Source organism: Pelophylax lessonae (assembly GCF_965119305.1).
Source record: "Pelophylax lessonae genome assembly, chromosome: 5".
NCBI lineage: Eukaryota > Metazoa > Chordata > Amphibia > Anura > Ranidae > Pelophylax > Pelophylax lessonae.
Window position 1 is genome coordinate 321,367,980 of NC_138772.1, and position 16,219 is coordinate 321,384,198.

The 16,219-nt window shown below is 42.1% G+C and overlaps 1 protein-coding gene across 4 annotated transcripts in view; it reads left to right on the forward strand.

The window, feature by feature from the left end:
* The first annotated feature begins 777 nt into the window (after positions 1 to 777).
* BPHL (biphenyl hydrolase like) overlaps positions 778 to 16,219 on the forward strand; it is a 185,535-nt gene continuing 170,093 nt past the window's right edge. For all 4 annotated transcript variants that reach the window (XM_082258074.1, XM_082258075.1, XM_082258076.1 and 1 more), the window contains exons 1-2: positions 778 to 877; positions 9,473 to 9,576. In XM_082258074.1, the coding sequence (XP_082114200.1) occupies positions 783 to 877; positions 9,473 to 9,576 (199 nt within the window). In that variant the 5' untranslated portion in view covers positions 778 to 782. The remainder of the gene's footprint in view (positions 878 to 9,472; positions 9,577 to 16,219) is intronic.

The following is a 16,219-nucleotide window of genomic DNA, read 5'->3' on the forward strand; positions in this document are numbered from 1 at the left end:
CGCCATTACGCCATTGTTAAAAAAAAAACAACAAAAATGACAAAAATCTTTCCCTTAGTTAGTAAACGCAATAACTTTTGCACAAACCAATCAAAATGCGCTTTTTGCAATTTTTTTTTTACCAAAAATATGTAGCATAAAACAAATTGGCCTAAAATGTTAAAAAATTTTGATTTTTACATTTTTTTGGGGGGAATTTCATATAAAAAAATGTGAAAAATATTGGTATTTTTGCAAAATTGACGCTTTTTTTTTGTTTATAGCGCATGATCAAAAAATCGCACAGGTGATCAAATACCACCAAAAGAAAGCCCTGTTTGTGGGAAAAAAGGAGGTCAATTTAATTTGGTACATCGTCGCACGACCGCACAATTGTTCGTTAAAGTCACGCAGTGCCGAATCGCAAAATAAGCCCTGGTTAGGAAGGGGGTAAAATCTTCCGGGGCTTAAGTGGTTAACAAGTCTATATTACTTTTTTTTTTTTTTTTTTAATAGTCTGTCACACTTTTTGGTCTTTAACACATGGGGAAAAGGACCATGTACATATTTTGGTGATTTTTTAGTACCAGAGCCCCTGAACACATGGAATTCATGACAGGAACTCTCTGTAGAACATATGTAGACTAGCTCCTGTAGCAGTGCTTTCTTGTCAGTACAGGCAGATCATTGAGGAGCCTGTAGGGGGCAGTGATTGATAGTGAGTGGTTGTGTTATACAGGAAGTCTGTCAGTTCAATATAGGACAGAGAGAGAGAGAGCTGCTGCTGTAACAACAACAACAACATGCCTCTGTCCTGTGTACTGAAGCGTACTACTGATCAGCTCCTGCGCTGTGTACTGAGGATTGCATTACCTCACAGGCTTGCTGCACCTCTCTGGTAAAGACCCTGCACCTCTTCATAACAAATGGCAAAACAGGACTACCCTGTAATGCCCATACCTCCCAACTTTCTGAGATAGGAAGGAGGGACAACTATTAGCAAACGTATGTGGGCATAGGACACACTCTTTGCCTTGCCCCTTTTAAAGGAGAATTGTTCGCAAAAAATGATTAGTTAAACCCACAAGTGCTTTTTTTTACCACTAATATGCCTTTCTATTTGCTTTTTGGGATTTACAAATGCATTGGATGAAAGGTTTAGCACTGAGAAACACATTTTAAAAGATAAAAATGTCTGAATAATCCCTAAGGCTTCAGAGTTCTGTCAGTACCTCTTATAGGCACTCCTCATACACTCTGCTCAACAGTATCTCCCAAAAGTGAGTACACCCCTCACATTTATGTAAATAATTTATTATATCTTTTCATGTGACAACACTGAAGAAAAGACACTTTGCTACAATGTAAAGTAGTGAGTGTACAGCTTGTATAACAGTGTAAATTTGCAGTCCCCTCAAAATAACTCAACACACAGCCATTGATGTCTAAGCCGCTGGCAACAAAAATGAGTACACCCCTAAGTGAAAATGTCCAAATTGGGCCCAAAGTGTCAATATTTTGTGTGGCCACCATTATTTTCCAGCACTGCCTTAACCCTCTTGGGCATGGAGTTCACCAGAGCTTCACAGGTTGCCACTGGAGTCCTCTTTCACTCCTCCATGACGACATCACGGAACTGGTGGATTAGAGACCTTGTGCTCCTCCACCTTCTGTTTGAGGACGCTTCACAGATGCTCAATGGGGTTTAGGTCTGGAGACATGCTTGGCCAGTCCATCACCTTTACCCTCAGCTTCTTTAGCAAGGCAGTGGTCGTCTTGGAGGTGTTTTTGGGGTCGTTATCATGTTGGAATACTGCCCTGTGGCCCAGTCTCTGAAGGGAGAGGATCATGCTCTGCTTCAGTATGTCACAGTATATATTGGCATTCATGGTTCCCTCAATGAACTTTAGCTCCCCAGTGCCGGCAGCACTCATGCAGCCCCAGACCATGATATACTCCCACCACCATGCTTGACTGTAGGCAAGACACACTTTGTAATCCTCACCTGGTTGCCGCCACAAACGCTTGACACCATCTGAACCAAATAAGTTTATCTTGGTCTCATCAGACCACAGGACATGGTTCCAGTAATCCATGTCCTTAAAGAGGTTGTAAACCCAAACATTTTTTTTTTTTTTAACCTGAAAGAGAAACACATAATGAGCTAGTATGCATCGCATACTAGCTCATTATGAAATACTTACCTTAGAACGAGCCCCCGCCGTGCCGCCTGCTTACCTCTATGACGGGCGACATGTTCAGTCGCCCGTCTTTTGGGATCGCGGCATCCGACCATCTGATTGGACGAAGCCACGGTGACGTCACTCTGGCGCATGGCACGGGGCTCTGAAGGAACGGCACCAGCGGCCGTTTCTTCAGAGCGCATGCGCCAGTGATGTCACTGGCTGCATGTAAGGTGAATATCTCCTAAACGGTACATGTTTAGGAGATATTTACAGTACCTATAGGTAAGCCTTATCATAGGCTTAGAGGGAGGGGTAAATATGGGTAATTGGCGCTGCCTAAATAAATTAATTAGCATATTGTATGAATGACAACGTGATATGCGTGAATAAAAGTGCCTGTGCAAATGTCTATATATGCAATAAAGGTAGATACGATAAAAACAAACGTGTAAAACGGGAATACTCTGATAAGACCAATATATAACAATAATATATCCCGGTATTATAAGGTGCAATCAAGTGATATAAAAAAATTGGATTGGTATTAGTATAAACAATTTAAAGTGCAAAATATCAATAGTGCTATGTAGTGCACAGAAATAGGAATATAAGTGTATTAAGAAAAAACTAATAGAAAATTTACAACAAATACGGTAATGTGCAAAACGATAAATATTATGGCAAACTGGCTAAAAATATATAGTCCATATGGCCAGTAGATGATAAAACCAAATATTAAAATAGCGTGGGTAATGTGCAATAAATGCAATATAGTGCAAAAAAAATGGTGAATATTATAAGATGGTGATAAAGATAGTCCCAATATAGAAAAAAAGGGGAAGATCCATGAAAGAGAGATCCGAAAATGAATACAATAGGATTCAGGTGACCCCGTGGTGGGCAACTGGTGAGGTGCAGGGAAATCCCCCTATTAAATGCCCTACTAACCAGATGTACCCACCCCTTACCGGGGTAAAGGGCGGGTATTAGGGTGTAGATGGACCTCCTTCCCTTGGATCTTGACCTCCTAGATCAGGGGGATATTGAAGGCCGTCCTTGGGGGTCCTGGGTGTCACCGTAGGAAGAAAAGGGATCCTAAGGTCCTCTCCAATAGGGATGGGGGTATGTGCGAAGTATGTAGATATAGGCTGGCCACTCAGCAATCAATCATGCAGGGCAAGAGAAAGGCTCGATAGTATAATACCGTAAGGCTTCTTTATTGAAACAATAAATAAAACAAGGTACTTACAATCTATATGGAAAGTACAAGCGGGGTAATAGCGTTCCGGAACGCACTGCGTTCCACCGAAATACCGGAACCGGAAGTGATGCAACGGCACTGGATCATATCATAGGCTTACCTATAGGTAAAAGTTGCAGAGGAGGGTTTACTTCCTCTTTAATCTGCTTGTCTTCAGCAAACTGTTTGCAGGCTTTCTTGTGCATCATCTTTAGAAGAGACTTCCTTCTGGGATGACAGCCATGCAAACCAATTTGATGCAGTGTGCAGCGTATGGTCTGAACACTGACAGGCTGATCCCCCTCACCCCTTCAACCTCTGCAGCAATGCTGGCAGCACTCCTACATCTATATATATCAGTTGAACTGAGGGTATTAGGAGCAGCTATCAGAGATATTGACAGAACTTTGAAACTTTATAATGTCAGCCAATTAATGTATTGTTGCTATGTGTATTTAACTTTTTTCTCTATAATAAAATGTTGATTTTAACCTCTTGCCACCCATTTAACACGTGTGGCAGCCAAAGGGTGGACTTTAAAATCCACACGCTGCACATATACGTCAATGGGTAGCCCAGGTTACTGTGCTGAGAGCGCACTCACTGTAAGCTCCAAGCACAGTGATTGAGCTATTAAAGACAGCCACTGGTCCACATTAACGATTAATAGCGGGCAGGTCAGAATCCCGATTATGTGACCACTGTGACAGCCAATCACAGCGGTCACATGATCGCCGTTCCTTCCCCATTAAAGGGATGTTCTGCAGGAAGAGGTTAGATATATTTTGTTGTTTTGGTACCTTCAAAGTCCCATCATTACAAAATTATTTTATATGTTAAACTCTTGCCAACCAAGTAGTGCATATATTCTGCAACAGAAAAGGTGGGTTTCAACACTGCCACTGCATATATACACTGATCAGTTATAACTTTTATAACTACTGCATAGGTAAAGTGAATTACATTGATTATCTCATTTCAATGGCACATGAAAGTGGGTGGAATATATTAGGCAGCAAATGAACATGTTTCATAGTTACATAGTTACATAGTAGGTGAGGTTGAATAAAGACAATAGTCCATCCAGTTCAACCTGTGTAGGTGTGTGTGGCTGTACTCATCTCACATACCCCTGAATGTTCTGATCCTTGAGATGTAAGTCTAAGAGTCTTTTGAAAGCCACCATACTACCCGCAGAAACCACCTCTTGTGGTAGAGAATTCCACAATCTTGTAGCCCTAACAGTAAAGAACCCCCCACATTGCCTGTGGTTAAAACGCTTCTCCTCTAATCGCATTGTATGCCCTCGAGTCCTCATGCAATCCCTTCGAATGAACAGCTTTTTTTCTAAGCTGGGATCCCCATTAAGATATTTATAAATTGCTATCATGTCCCCCCTCAGACGTCTCTTCTCCAGGGAGAATAAATCGAGCGATTGTAGACGCTCTTCATAGTCAAGGTCCTCCAATCCCCTAATTAGTTTAGTTGCCCTTCTCTGGACTCTCTCCAGCTCCAACACATCCCTCCTGAGGACTGGCGACCAGAACTGGACAGAATACTCCAGATGCGGTCGGACCAGAGTTTTATAAAGTGGAAGGATTATAGTCTTATCTCTGGAATACATCCCTTTCTTTATGCATGCTAATATTCTGCTGGCTTTGGCAGCTGCCGCTTGACATTGCATGCTGTTGCCTAATCTATCATCAACCAAGACTCCCAGATCCTTCTCCATTTTTGATTCCCCCAAGGGTTCCCCTCCTAACGTGTATTGTGTTTTTATGTTTTTAGTCCCCAAGTGCAAAACCTTACACTTCTCCACGTTAAACCTCATTTGCCATGTCGTTGCCCACTCTGTAATTTTGTCCAGGTCATTCTGTAGGATATCTGCTTCATGCTGTGCAGTTATTGCCCTGGCCAATTTTGTGTCATCTGCAAAAACTGATAACGCACTACTGATCCCGTCCTCAATGCTGTTTATGAATAAATTGAACAAGGTTGGTCCCAGGACTGAGCCCTGGGGCACCCCGCTTACAACCTCAGACCAGTCTGAGTATGCGCTGTTTATTACCACCCTTTGGACACGCCCTTTAAGCCAATTCCGTATCCAAGAGCAAACTCTGCTGTCGATACCTGCAGACCTTATTTTATAAATTAAGCGCTTGTGGGGAACTGTATCAAACGCCTTAGCGAAATCCAAGTACACCACATCCACTGGTCACCCCTATCTAGTACACAGCTTACCTCCTCGTAGAATGCTAAGAGATTGGTTTGACAAGAACGCCCATTTGTAAACCCGTGCTGATTACTGCTGATGATGTTGTTGTCTTTAGCAAACTCTACGATATAGTCCCTTATCATCCCCTCAGAATTTGATGTGTTGAAAGCAGAAAAAATAGGCAAGGGTAGGGATTTGAGTGACTTTGCCAAGCGACTAGATGACTGGGTCAGAGAATATCCAGAACTGCAGCTTATGTTTGATGTTCCCAAACTGCAGTGGTCAGGAACTACCAGAAAGAGTCTACGGAAGGAAAAATGGCAAACTAGCAACAGGGTCATGGGCTGCCAAAGCCATTAGGTGCAAAGACTGGCCAGTGTAGTTTGATCCAATAGAAGATCTACTGTAGCTTGAACTGCTAAAAAAAAGTTAATGCTTCCTATAGTGCATTGCGGTTTGTTGCGTATGGGTTTACATACCTGCAGACTTGGTCAGGGTGCCCATGCTGATCTGTGTTCCCAGCCAAAGGCGCTTATAATTGGCCTGTGAGCATCAGAACTGGACCACAGAATAATGGAAGTAGGTGGACTGGTCTAAAAATTCAAAAATGGTTTGAGGAATACAACAATGAGTTTGATATGTTGACTTGGCCTTCAAATTCTCCAGATCTCAATCCAATTGAGCATCTGTGAGATGTGCTGGAAAAACAAGCGGATCCATGGAGGCTCCACCCTACAACTTACAGGATCTGCTACTGATGGCTTGGTGCCAGATATCACTGCATAGCTTCAGAGGTCCAGTGGCATCCTTGCCTTGACAGGTTATGGTTGATGGTCATTATATTATGGCAGGGCTCGACAAACCCCCGGGCGCCAGGTCGCATTTGCGACTAGAATTAGCGACCTGGCGCCTGGGGTGCCCTGCAGAAGGTGTCCTGCAATTTTGCACGGACTTCCGCGCCGTCCGAAAATTGAGGCCCCGGGTTTTTGGCCTATTTGAGATGAGAGAGGCTTCCAATGGGGAACTGGCGCCCTCTTGTGGTGGCCGGGAGTAATGACTGTTGTAATGACTGTTTCCACTGCCTGTTTGTTCTCAATGCATTACCATCTCCATGTCCAGTTAGTTACCTTTGACAGGGAGTGTGGTTATTATTATTAATTTAATTTATTTTTTAAATGTAAAAAAAAAAAAAAATAATATTTTTTTCTTTTTTTTTTAATTATTATTATTAATAAAAAAAAATTATATATATATTATATATATATATATATATATATATATATATAATGTTTTTGTTTTTTTTTCCTCATCGCCATGCCACAGCTGAAGGCTCCTTTCACATGGGCTGTCTGATCAGGTCCGCCTGTCAGTTTTTCAGGCAGACCTGATCGACCCTTCATTATCCTCTATGGAGCGGTAATCTGCCACCATCTGATCCTGTCCGCCAAAAGCAGACGGATGGTGGTTCTATTTTCTATCCATCCCGTGGATTGGATCAGATGGCATCGGATGGAAAGAGACAGACAGTCTGTTTTCATCCAATTGCGCTATAGAGGAGAGTGGGGTTCTAGTCGTATTTATGTGTAAATTTAGTATCCGTTTTATTAAATAAAGCTTGGTTGTTAGTTTAAAAAAAAAAAAACTGGCTCCTAACTTTTTTAGCTGGCTCCTAGATTTCAGGAAAATTTGTCAAGCCCTGTATTATGGCTGATGACTTGAGTGTATGTCCACAGCAGCCTGAGGTCCTGTGCTGAGTGTGCACTCCCAGCTCTCGGTCATGGCTTATGATCAGGAGCCAGCAGGATGGGTTGTGTGATTACTTTGAGAGCCAATCACAGCGGTCACACGATACAAAAGTCACTCTGCCTCCTGGTCATTAAAGCCCACTTCAAGGGCCACCAGAAGGCGATGCTAAGGGATTAAAGTATAACTAAAGACAATTTTACTTTTTTTTTTTACTTTTGGACAGAGTGGAGATGGATTAGAACACCTGTTTTCATTGCTACCTCTGTCCATGAAGCCTGATGCACACTATGAGGTTTTTTTTTTTCATTCAACTGTCAGCTCCAGTCGGAGTCGCTGTGCTAACTATGCAAACTTAGTATAGCGATCTCCCCTGCTGAGCTGTTGTGTTCTGACAGGGGTACGGCCCCCCCCCCCGCCAGAACACTCTGATCAGCACTCTCCGCCATTTCCTGAGAGCTCTGATCAGGAGTCAGTCGGCTGTTGGTTTTCCAAACATCCCGGCTTCTGTCAGACAGGGTGGCAAACACACAGGGAGAATTTCGGGCATTTTTTTTTAACTGACCATTGTCTCTATTTGTCCTTATTATCATTAAAAGTAAACGAAAATCCCAAAGTTTGGGTTGTCCTTTAGAACAGTAATAGAGGGGAGATCTTCCAATGGGGACCAGTTCTGGTGACCTGGGGGACCCAGGGGATTCCCTAATTTGCAGGGATTTCCTCTCACTTCCTGTTTAAACTAATACAGAATATTTATAAAGTGGTGAGGGGTTAGAATCCCTTTTTTTATTTTTTTACACTCTCACTGTTAGGCACCTTTCACACGGGCTTTCCGATCAGGTCCGCCTGTCAGTTTTTCAGGTGGACCTGATCAGATGCTCCATTCCTATGTCGGTGGTGACATCTCCACTGCTATCCGATCCGATCCAATCCTGTCCATGAAATCCAGACGGATATAAACCCTATTTTCCATCCGTCTGGGGGATTGGATTGGATGAAAATGGACAGGTGGTTCGTTTTCATCCGATCCCCCATAGAGGAGAGCGGGGATCTGACAGGTCTGTCTCTGCAAAGTAAGCGGAGACAGACCTGTCACCCGCCTGCTCAGCAGGGATTGGTGGATCGATCCCCGCTGAGCAAAACTGACTCTGCCTCGCGATAAGCCATTGTGAAAGGACCCTAAGTCTAGGTGATGAGGGTCTCCAGTACAGAAAGTGATGGCAATTGTAACATTTTTGAGTTGACATAATAGGAGGTGAGGGTAGATCTTCAATGGGGAAAGTTGCTCTAAAGACAGTAGTGCTTTTGGGATTTCCCCTTGCTTTGGAACCATCCTTACTTCCTGCTATATTTCTGGAACACGACGTGAAGGGAAATCTCACTGATAGGACACAGACAGAAGAAATAAACCTCAAAGGGCCTTTACCATTCCCTTTTCTGTCCAAAACTAAAAGAGAAATGTTTAGCTTTACATACACATGAACCTTCCTTAATATAATAATCCTGAAAATTGACAGTACAAAATACTCACTATTACCTTTATAATAGACAGTAGCTGCTCTGCAGGAACAAAAAACACATTTTGTTTTTGAGGATACAAAGGTATTTATTTTACTGCCATGCCACTCAGCTCTATTGACTATATCACTCCATATTACAATAATCTGTCTCATTTTAATGACGGCCATAGATGATGCATTTTATTTTCCTGCAATCATGGGTTGTATGAAAGAAAATCACTGGATTCCCCCATTAACACAGTCAATGTTGATGGGGAATCCCTCCCGCTGAGCTATTGTGTTCCCCCGATGGGGGGGGGGGGGTTGTTACCTGCAGGTAGAACACAGTGATTATTGCTAGCAGGCAATAATCGCTATAGCTGCTGGCAATAATCACATTCTAAAATCCGACATGCTCGTTGTACCCAGGTTGATCGATGGATTGACTTGGGTACAATCAGCCTGCCCATTTCTTACTGAACCGGCTGCGATTTCAAACTTATATGACTGGCTTAATTAAAATAGTTTTTTTTTTTTTTATGACTTGTGTCTTCCATCTGCAATGTAATCTGCATTAACTGTGCTTTCACAAAAATATGTCTCCCTACAGTACTTCAGCCACTTCAGAAATAGTGCAAATTAATGGTGTCAATCTACATTACCAGCGTACAGGTGGCGGTGATCATGCAGTTCTGTTACTGCCTGGAGTACTAGGTACAGTACTAAAATTTATCACATTTTTTTTTATAATATGTTTTATTGGATTTTTCACAGATAACATGCATGAGATAGCAAAAGTGCATACGAATCAGTGCTAATACAAACAGCAGTCTAGGTATAAATGCAGAGGTATAAATGAGATCAGGACTTCAGTGGTTCAGTCTCTATACTTTGTGCATACATACACATAAAGGAAATGTACATGAAACTGCTACCAAAGAAGAAAGGGTAGACAGAAGGACCTTTGAGGCTATGTTCCCACGGTATAGAGAACTGGGACTCGGGATGTGTAAATGCAAATACAGTGCAAATAGAACAACGGTGACAAGAGGAGGCAGGGAACAACAAATAAATACAGTAGAGAAACCTGTAGGTTTGTTCTTAAGTTTAATTTGTTTGTAAGTTGGAACAGGTACATTTTTTAAGTGTAGCTCCAGCCAAAAAAATAATGTTTATGTTTTTTAGATAGCATAGGAAAGGGTTACCACCCCTGTAATGTTTGTTTTGCTGTCTGTGCCCCTGTTTAGAAGATTTCACCCCACTTTCTGTCCCTATGACAATTGGATTTTAAAAATGTTGGGTTGTTGTGGAAACAAGGATTGGTCATAAAGCTTTAGTGGAAACACTTTTTTCCCATGAGAACTCTTACAGGAGTATATTTCCCTTCCTAGGGGTAAATTTCCCCTCACTTCCGGTTGTCTCCCTCTGTTTGTAAGTAGGAGTCGTTTGTAAGTCGGATGTTTGTAACTTGTACTGTCTCCATATGTTATAATATTATTATTTATTATGGGTATTTATGTCATCAGTTTACGCAGCGCTTTACATATATACAGTATCGCACAAAAGTGAGTACACTCCTCACATTTTTGTAAATATTTTATTATATCTTTTCATTTGACAACACTGAAGAAATTACACTTTGCTACAATGTAAAGTAGTGAGTATACAGCTTGTATAACAGTGTAAATTTGCTGTCCCCTCAGAACTACTCAACACACAGCCATTAATGTCTAAACCGCTGGCAACAAAAGTGAGTACACCCCTAAGTGAAAATTTACAAATTGGGCCCAAAGTGTCAATATTTTGGAATGCCACCATTATTTCCCAGCACAGCCTTAACCCTCTTGGGCATGGAGTTCACCAGAGCTTCACAGATTGCCACTGGGGTCCTCTTCCACTCCTTCATGACGACATAACGGAGCTGATGGATGTTAGAGACCTTTCGCTCCTCCACCTTTCGTTTGAGGATGCCCCACAGATGCTCAATAGGGTTTAGGTCTGGAGACATGCTTGGCCAGTAAGTCACCTTTACCCTCAGCTTCTTTAGCAAGGCAGTGGTCGTCTTGGAGGTGTGTTTGGGGTCGTTATCATGTTGGAATACTGTCCTGCGGCCCAGTCTCCGAAAAGAGGGGATCATGCTCTGCTTCGGTATGTCACAGTACATGTTGGCATTCATAGTCCCCTCCATAAACTGTAGCTCCCAGTGATGGCAGCACTCATGCAGCCCCAGACCATGACACTCCCACCACTATGCTCGACTGTAGGCAAGACACACTTGTCTTTATACTCCTCACCTGGTTGCTGCCACACACACTTGACACCATCTGAACCAAATATGTTTATCTTGGTCTCATTAGACCACAGGACATGGTTCCAGTAATCCATGTCCCATATCTGATTGTCTTCAGCAAACTATTTGCGGGCTTTCTTGTGCATCATCTTTAGAAGAATCTTCCTTCTGGGATGACAGCCAAGCAGACCAATTTGATGCAGTGTGCAGCGTATGGTCTGAGCACTGACAGGCTGACCCCCCCACCCCTTCAACTTCTGCAGAAATGCTGGCAGCATTCATACGTCTGTTTCCCAAAGACAACCTCTGGATATGACACAGCACCTGCACTCAACTTCTTTGGTCCACCATGGCGGGGGCCTGTTCTGAGTGGAACCTGTCCTGTTAAACCGCTGTATGGTCTTGGGCACCGTGCTGCAGCTCAGTTTCAGGGACTTGGCAATCTTCCTATAGCCTAGGTCATCTTTATGTAGAGCAACAATTATTTTTTCCAGATCCTCAGAGAATTCTTTGCCATGAGGTGCAATGTTGAACTTCCAGTGACCCGTATGAGAGAGTGAGAGCAATAAAACCATATATAACACACCTGCTCCCCATTCACACCTGAGACCTTGTAACACTAACGAGTCACATGACATCGGGGAGGGAAAATAGCTAATTGGGCCCAATGTGGGCATTTTCATTTAGGAATGTACTCACTTTTGTTGCCAAAACAGTTATTTTGAGAGGACAGCAAATTTACACTGTTAAACGAGCTGTACACTCACTACTGTACATTGTAACAAAGTGTCATTTCTTCAGTGTTGTCACATGAAAAGATATAATAAAGTATTTACAAAAATGTGAGGGGTGTACTCACTTTTGTGAGATACTGTATATTGTACATTCACATCAGTCCCTGCCCTCAAGATGCTTACATTCTAATGAATCACATTCATACATACACATACTAAAGCCAATATAGACAGGAGCCAATTAACCTACCAGCATGTTTTTGGAGTGTGGGAGGAAACCAGAGTACCTGGAGGACAACCACGCTGGCACAGGGAGAACATGCAAACTCCAGGCAGGTAGTTGCTATGGTTGAGATTTTGAACGGAAGACCCTAGTGCTTCTAGGTGGAAGTGCTAACCACTTCACCACTGTGCTGCCCATTATATGAATGAAGAGAGGTTGGAGGAATTCTATCAAACAAACAGAACCTGGCATGACTGACCAAATTGCTTGGGAGTTTAGTGTACAGTGTTAGCACAAAGGGGAAGTTAGATGCACACTGGATTTCTGCCAGATCAGCAGGTATTTTTTTTTTGAGGAGGGAATGGGTACCTGGTTTTGACAGGTACCTGCTCCCACTTCAACTCCGACCTCCTAGGTGATCCGAGCTGAAGTTCTCCTCCAAATTCCCTCCACACAGTCTTCTGGGACACGTCACGGGTCCTAGAAGACTGTGGAACCATTCACAAAGTGCAGCGCGGCTTGCGCAGTGGACACCGGGCTGTGAAGCTGCAAGCTGTCACAGCCAGGTGCCTGCAGTTGAGATAACGGCACCAGGAAGAGAACACTGTTGGAAGGAATGACTGGGGTGAGCACAGTGCTGGATCCCGGACATGTTAATGTCTGTTTATTAAAAGTCAGCAGCCACAGGTTTTGTAGCTGCTGACTTTTAATAAACACCAATTTGACTCAAGCTCCCCTATAATCATGAGATGAAGATGAATTGATAAAACACATGACAACATTACAAAGTGACATTATTTTGAGTAAAAATTAGGTTTCCAATCATAAAAAATCTTACAAACTCATATAACATTTTTATAGATATATTTAAACTTGCCTTTATAAATACATTGTATACAGTGGAGAAAATGATTATTTGATCCCCTGCAGATTTTGTAAGTTTGCCCACGTATAAAGAAATGAAGGCTCTATATTTTTTATCATAGGTGTATTTAAAATGATAGAGACAATGCAATTACAATACATTGCCCCATCCATTGGCCTCTCAATGCGGCAAAGTCTGGTTGTACCTTTAGCAGAGAAACGGCCCCAAAGCATAATGTTTCCACCTCCATGCTTGACTGTAGGGATGGTGTTCTTAGGGTTATAGTCAGCATTTTTTTCCTCTAAACACAGCGAGTGAACTTGGTGTCAAAGAGCTCAATTTTGGCCTCATCTGACCAAAGCCCTTTCTCTCAATCCTTCTCTGAATCATTTAGATGTTCATTGGCAGACTTCAGACGGGCCTATACATGGGCCTTCTTGAAGAGGGTGACCTTGCAGGCGCTGCAGGTTTTCAATCCATTGTGAAGTATTGTGTTACCAATAGTTTGTTAGGTGACTGTGGTCCCAACTGCCTTGAGACCATAAACAAGCACCCCCTGATGCCTCACTTTTCTCATGATCATCCTTACCCCATGAGGCAAAATCTTGCATGGAGCTCCAGACCAAGGGCGATTGATGGTTATTTTGTATTTCTTCCATATGCAAATAATCGCTCCAATAGTTGTCTTCTTCTCACCAAGCTTCTTGCTGATGGTCTTGTAGCCCATTCCAGCCTTGTGCAGGTCTACAATCCTGCCCCTGACATCCTTTTGACAGCTCTTTGGTCTTTCCCATGATGGTGGGTTTGAGTGAAAGAAATTCTGTGGTCAGGTGTCTTTATACACATACAGAGTTGTCATTTGAAGCACCTGACTAAATTGACAGGGCTAATCTGTGTACCACATGATCACATACTGTAAAGTAGCTAATAAGTCCACATCATATCAAAACAAGGTGAATGTAATCATTCCAGAAGAAGGAACTGCACAGAGATGGTGCTCAATTCCCAGATGAAAACCATATATCTCCTTTAAACTGGAAATCGTGTGAAGAAAAGCCGCCACCACAAGGAGTTAATTCGCCTCTTACCTGAGGTCTATGATCCTTATCACAGGGATCACAGACAGCAGAAATCAAAATGTTATGGACATCAAGGAGAGACCTCTCAGCTTCCCACTTATCGAACTATCTGGCGCCCCTCTCACAGGTCATCAGGATATGTGGAGAACAAAACACTTCTCATGGTGCAATATAGTCACACAAGTTTGTTTAAGTTATAAAATGACAAATGGCTACTAACATTTCGCCAAAAGATACAGGGCAAATCTTAATAGGTCCCATTCATTAGCATGCAGGTTGGTTTCTAACCGAAAAAGGTCTGGAATGATTACATTCACCTTGTTTTGATATGATGTGGACTTATTAGCTACTTTAGAAAGACAGCGCTACACTATTATTTTTATTTGCTTGATTTGATCTGTTTCCATATTCAGAATCATGTGTTGGCAGCTTTTATAGTATTGTGTTGTGGTATGATATAATGGTATTAAGCGCAGCAATCCCTTTATTAATTTCTGTCTATTGAATTTGTTTAGTGCTGCAGCTCATTTGTCCCTTTTGGTATTTCTCTTAAAATCATTTTAATTATATAAAATTGAGATATTTATTTATATTTTTATGGATATCTTTGAATTCAAAAGTACCTATTCCATTAATTTGGAAGTTATATTCTCAGCTACTGATGGTACCTCTGACGATATGGGTGGTTTTTTTCTTAGATTAAAAAATATCATGACCACGGAGCTACATACCAGTTGGGATGTAGTATTTTTTGAAAAATATTTAGCAGAAGGTATGGTGCCCAGAAGTCTACGCTGGGAGGTAGCTCCTCAGAGTGACATTCTGGACACCAATGAATGGTTTCAGTATTTCAAAGGTATGGTGCCCAGAAGTCTACGCTGGGAGGTAGCTCCTCAGAGTGACATTCTGGACACCAATGAATTGTTTCAGTATTTTAATAAGGCTGGTTTAGAATTATTAAGATTTATGGTGACTAAGAAAAAACAAAAACTTATACGTTTAGATGAGGAGATCAATAATATTTAAGGGAAACTTGAAAACTTCAAAATTAAGGATGTCTATAAGCAAAAATCAGACCTCTTAAAAAAACATCTTGGGAATGAAGACTCTGAACAAAAAAACCAAGAAAAGGAAGAAATTCCTTAGGGATGTGGGGGATTACAAGAATAAAGTGGTCTTTAAGTGGCAGCAGAATATAAACATAGGAGATCCAGCTAATGGCGGTTCTACGTCATTGGTAAACCTAACATCTGCTCTTCCACCTGGCACCCCTCTAGTGGCGGCCAGACCAGATGAACCTTACCACTCCCCCCTCCCATATCAACATACCAATAATACCTGGTTTCAACCCAGACGTGGTAGAGGACGAGGGAGAGGAAGAGGGCGACCTCCCCCCTCTTATCCACAGGGAAATAATGTTACCACTTATAATAGGTTTACACCCCTACAAAGTGATAGTGAGAATGCAGCACAATATATTACTACACATCCCTTTGAGTGAGATTATATCCCTACCCAGAATTATGGTCGGCCTTACCATACTCAATCGGGGACTAACCCTTGGCCACAATACCAAGGGGAGGACCAATATTCTCAATCAAACAATTTTGATCAACATAACGGACAGAGGTCTCATAATAAGAATAATTTTTTTCACGGGGGTACACCAAGGACAAAGAGACTAAAAGATGGAAGAGAGGGACCCGAGGGGGGAGGAGGGTCCGCAACAAAAAGAAGGCGATATTAAGAGATGAGGGACTCTTTAATTTAAGCTCTGCCAATCTTTCGAATGAGGAAAAATATGTCCTCAATCGCGTGCTTAAGTTTGCCCCCCCCCCCCCAGGCCTCGCAACAAATTTGAGACTTTTGTCGATTTGCAAAAATATGTCCGGAAAATGAGCATTAAAAGATATCTATTAACTAATCCCATTTGCCCAAGAACTGAATATTCTATGGGGGTGAAAAACACCCCTTTTTCTAATGCTTCGCTTTTTAACCCACCAGGACCCTTGGCCCCTTCCCTTTCAGTCTTTAGGGATTTGGTGGCCAAGGATCTGGATCAACTTTCCATCAAGAAACCTCAAAGTAATTATATGTTTAATCAAGGGATGAAGCTACTCAAAGAACGCAAAGACATAATTGTGAGACCTGCATATAAGGGAGGTG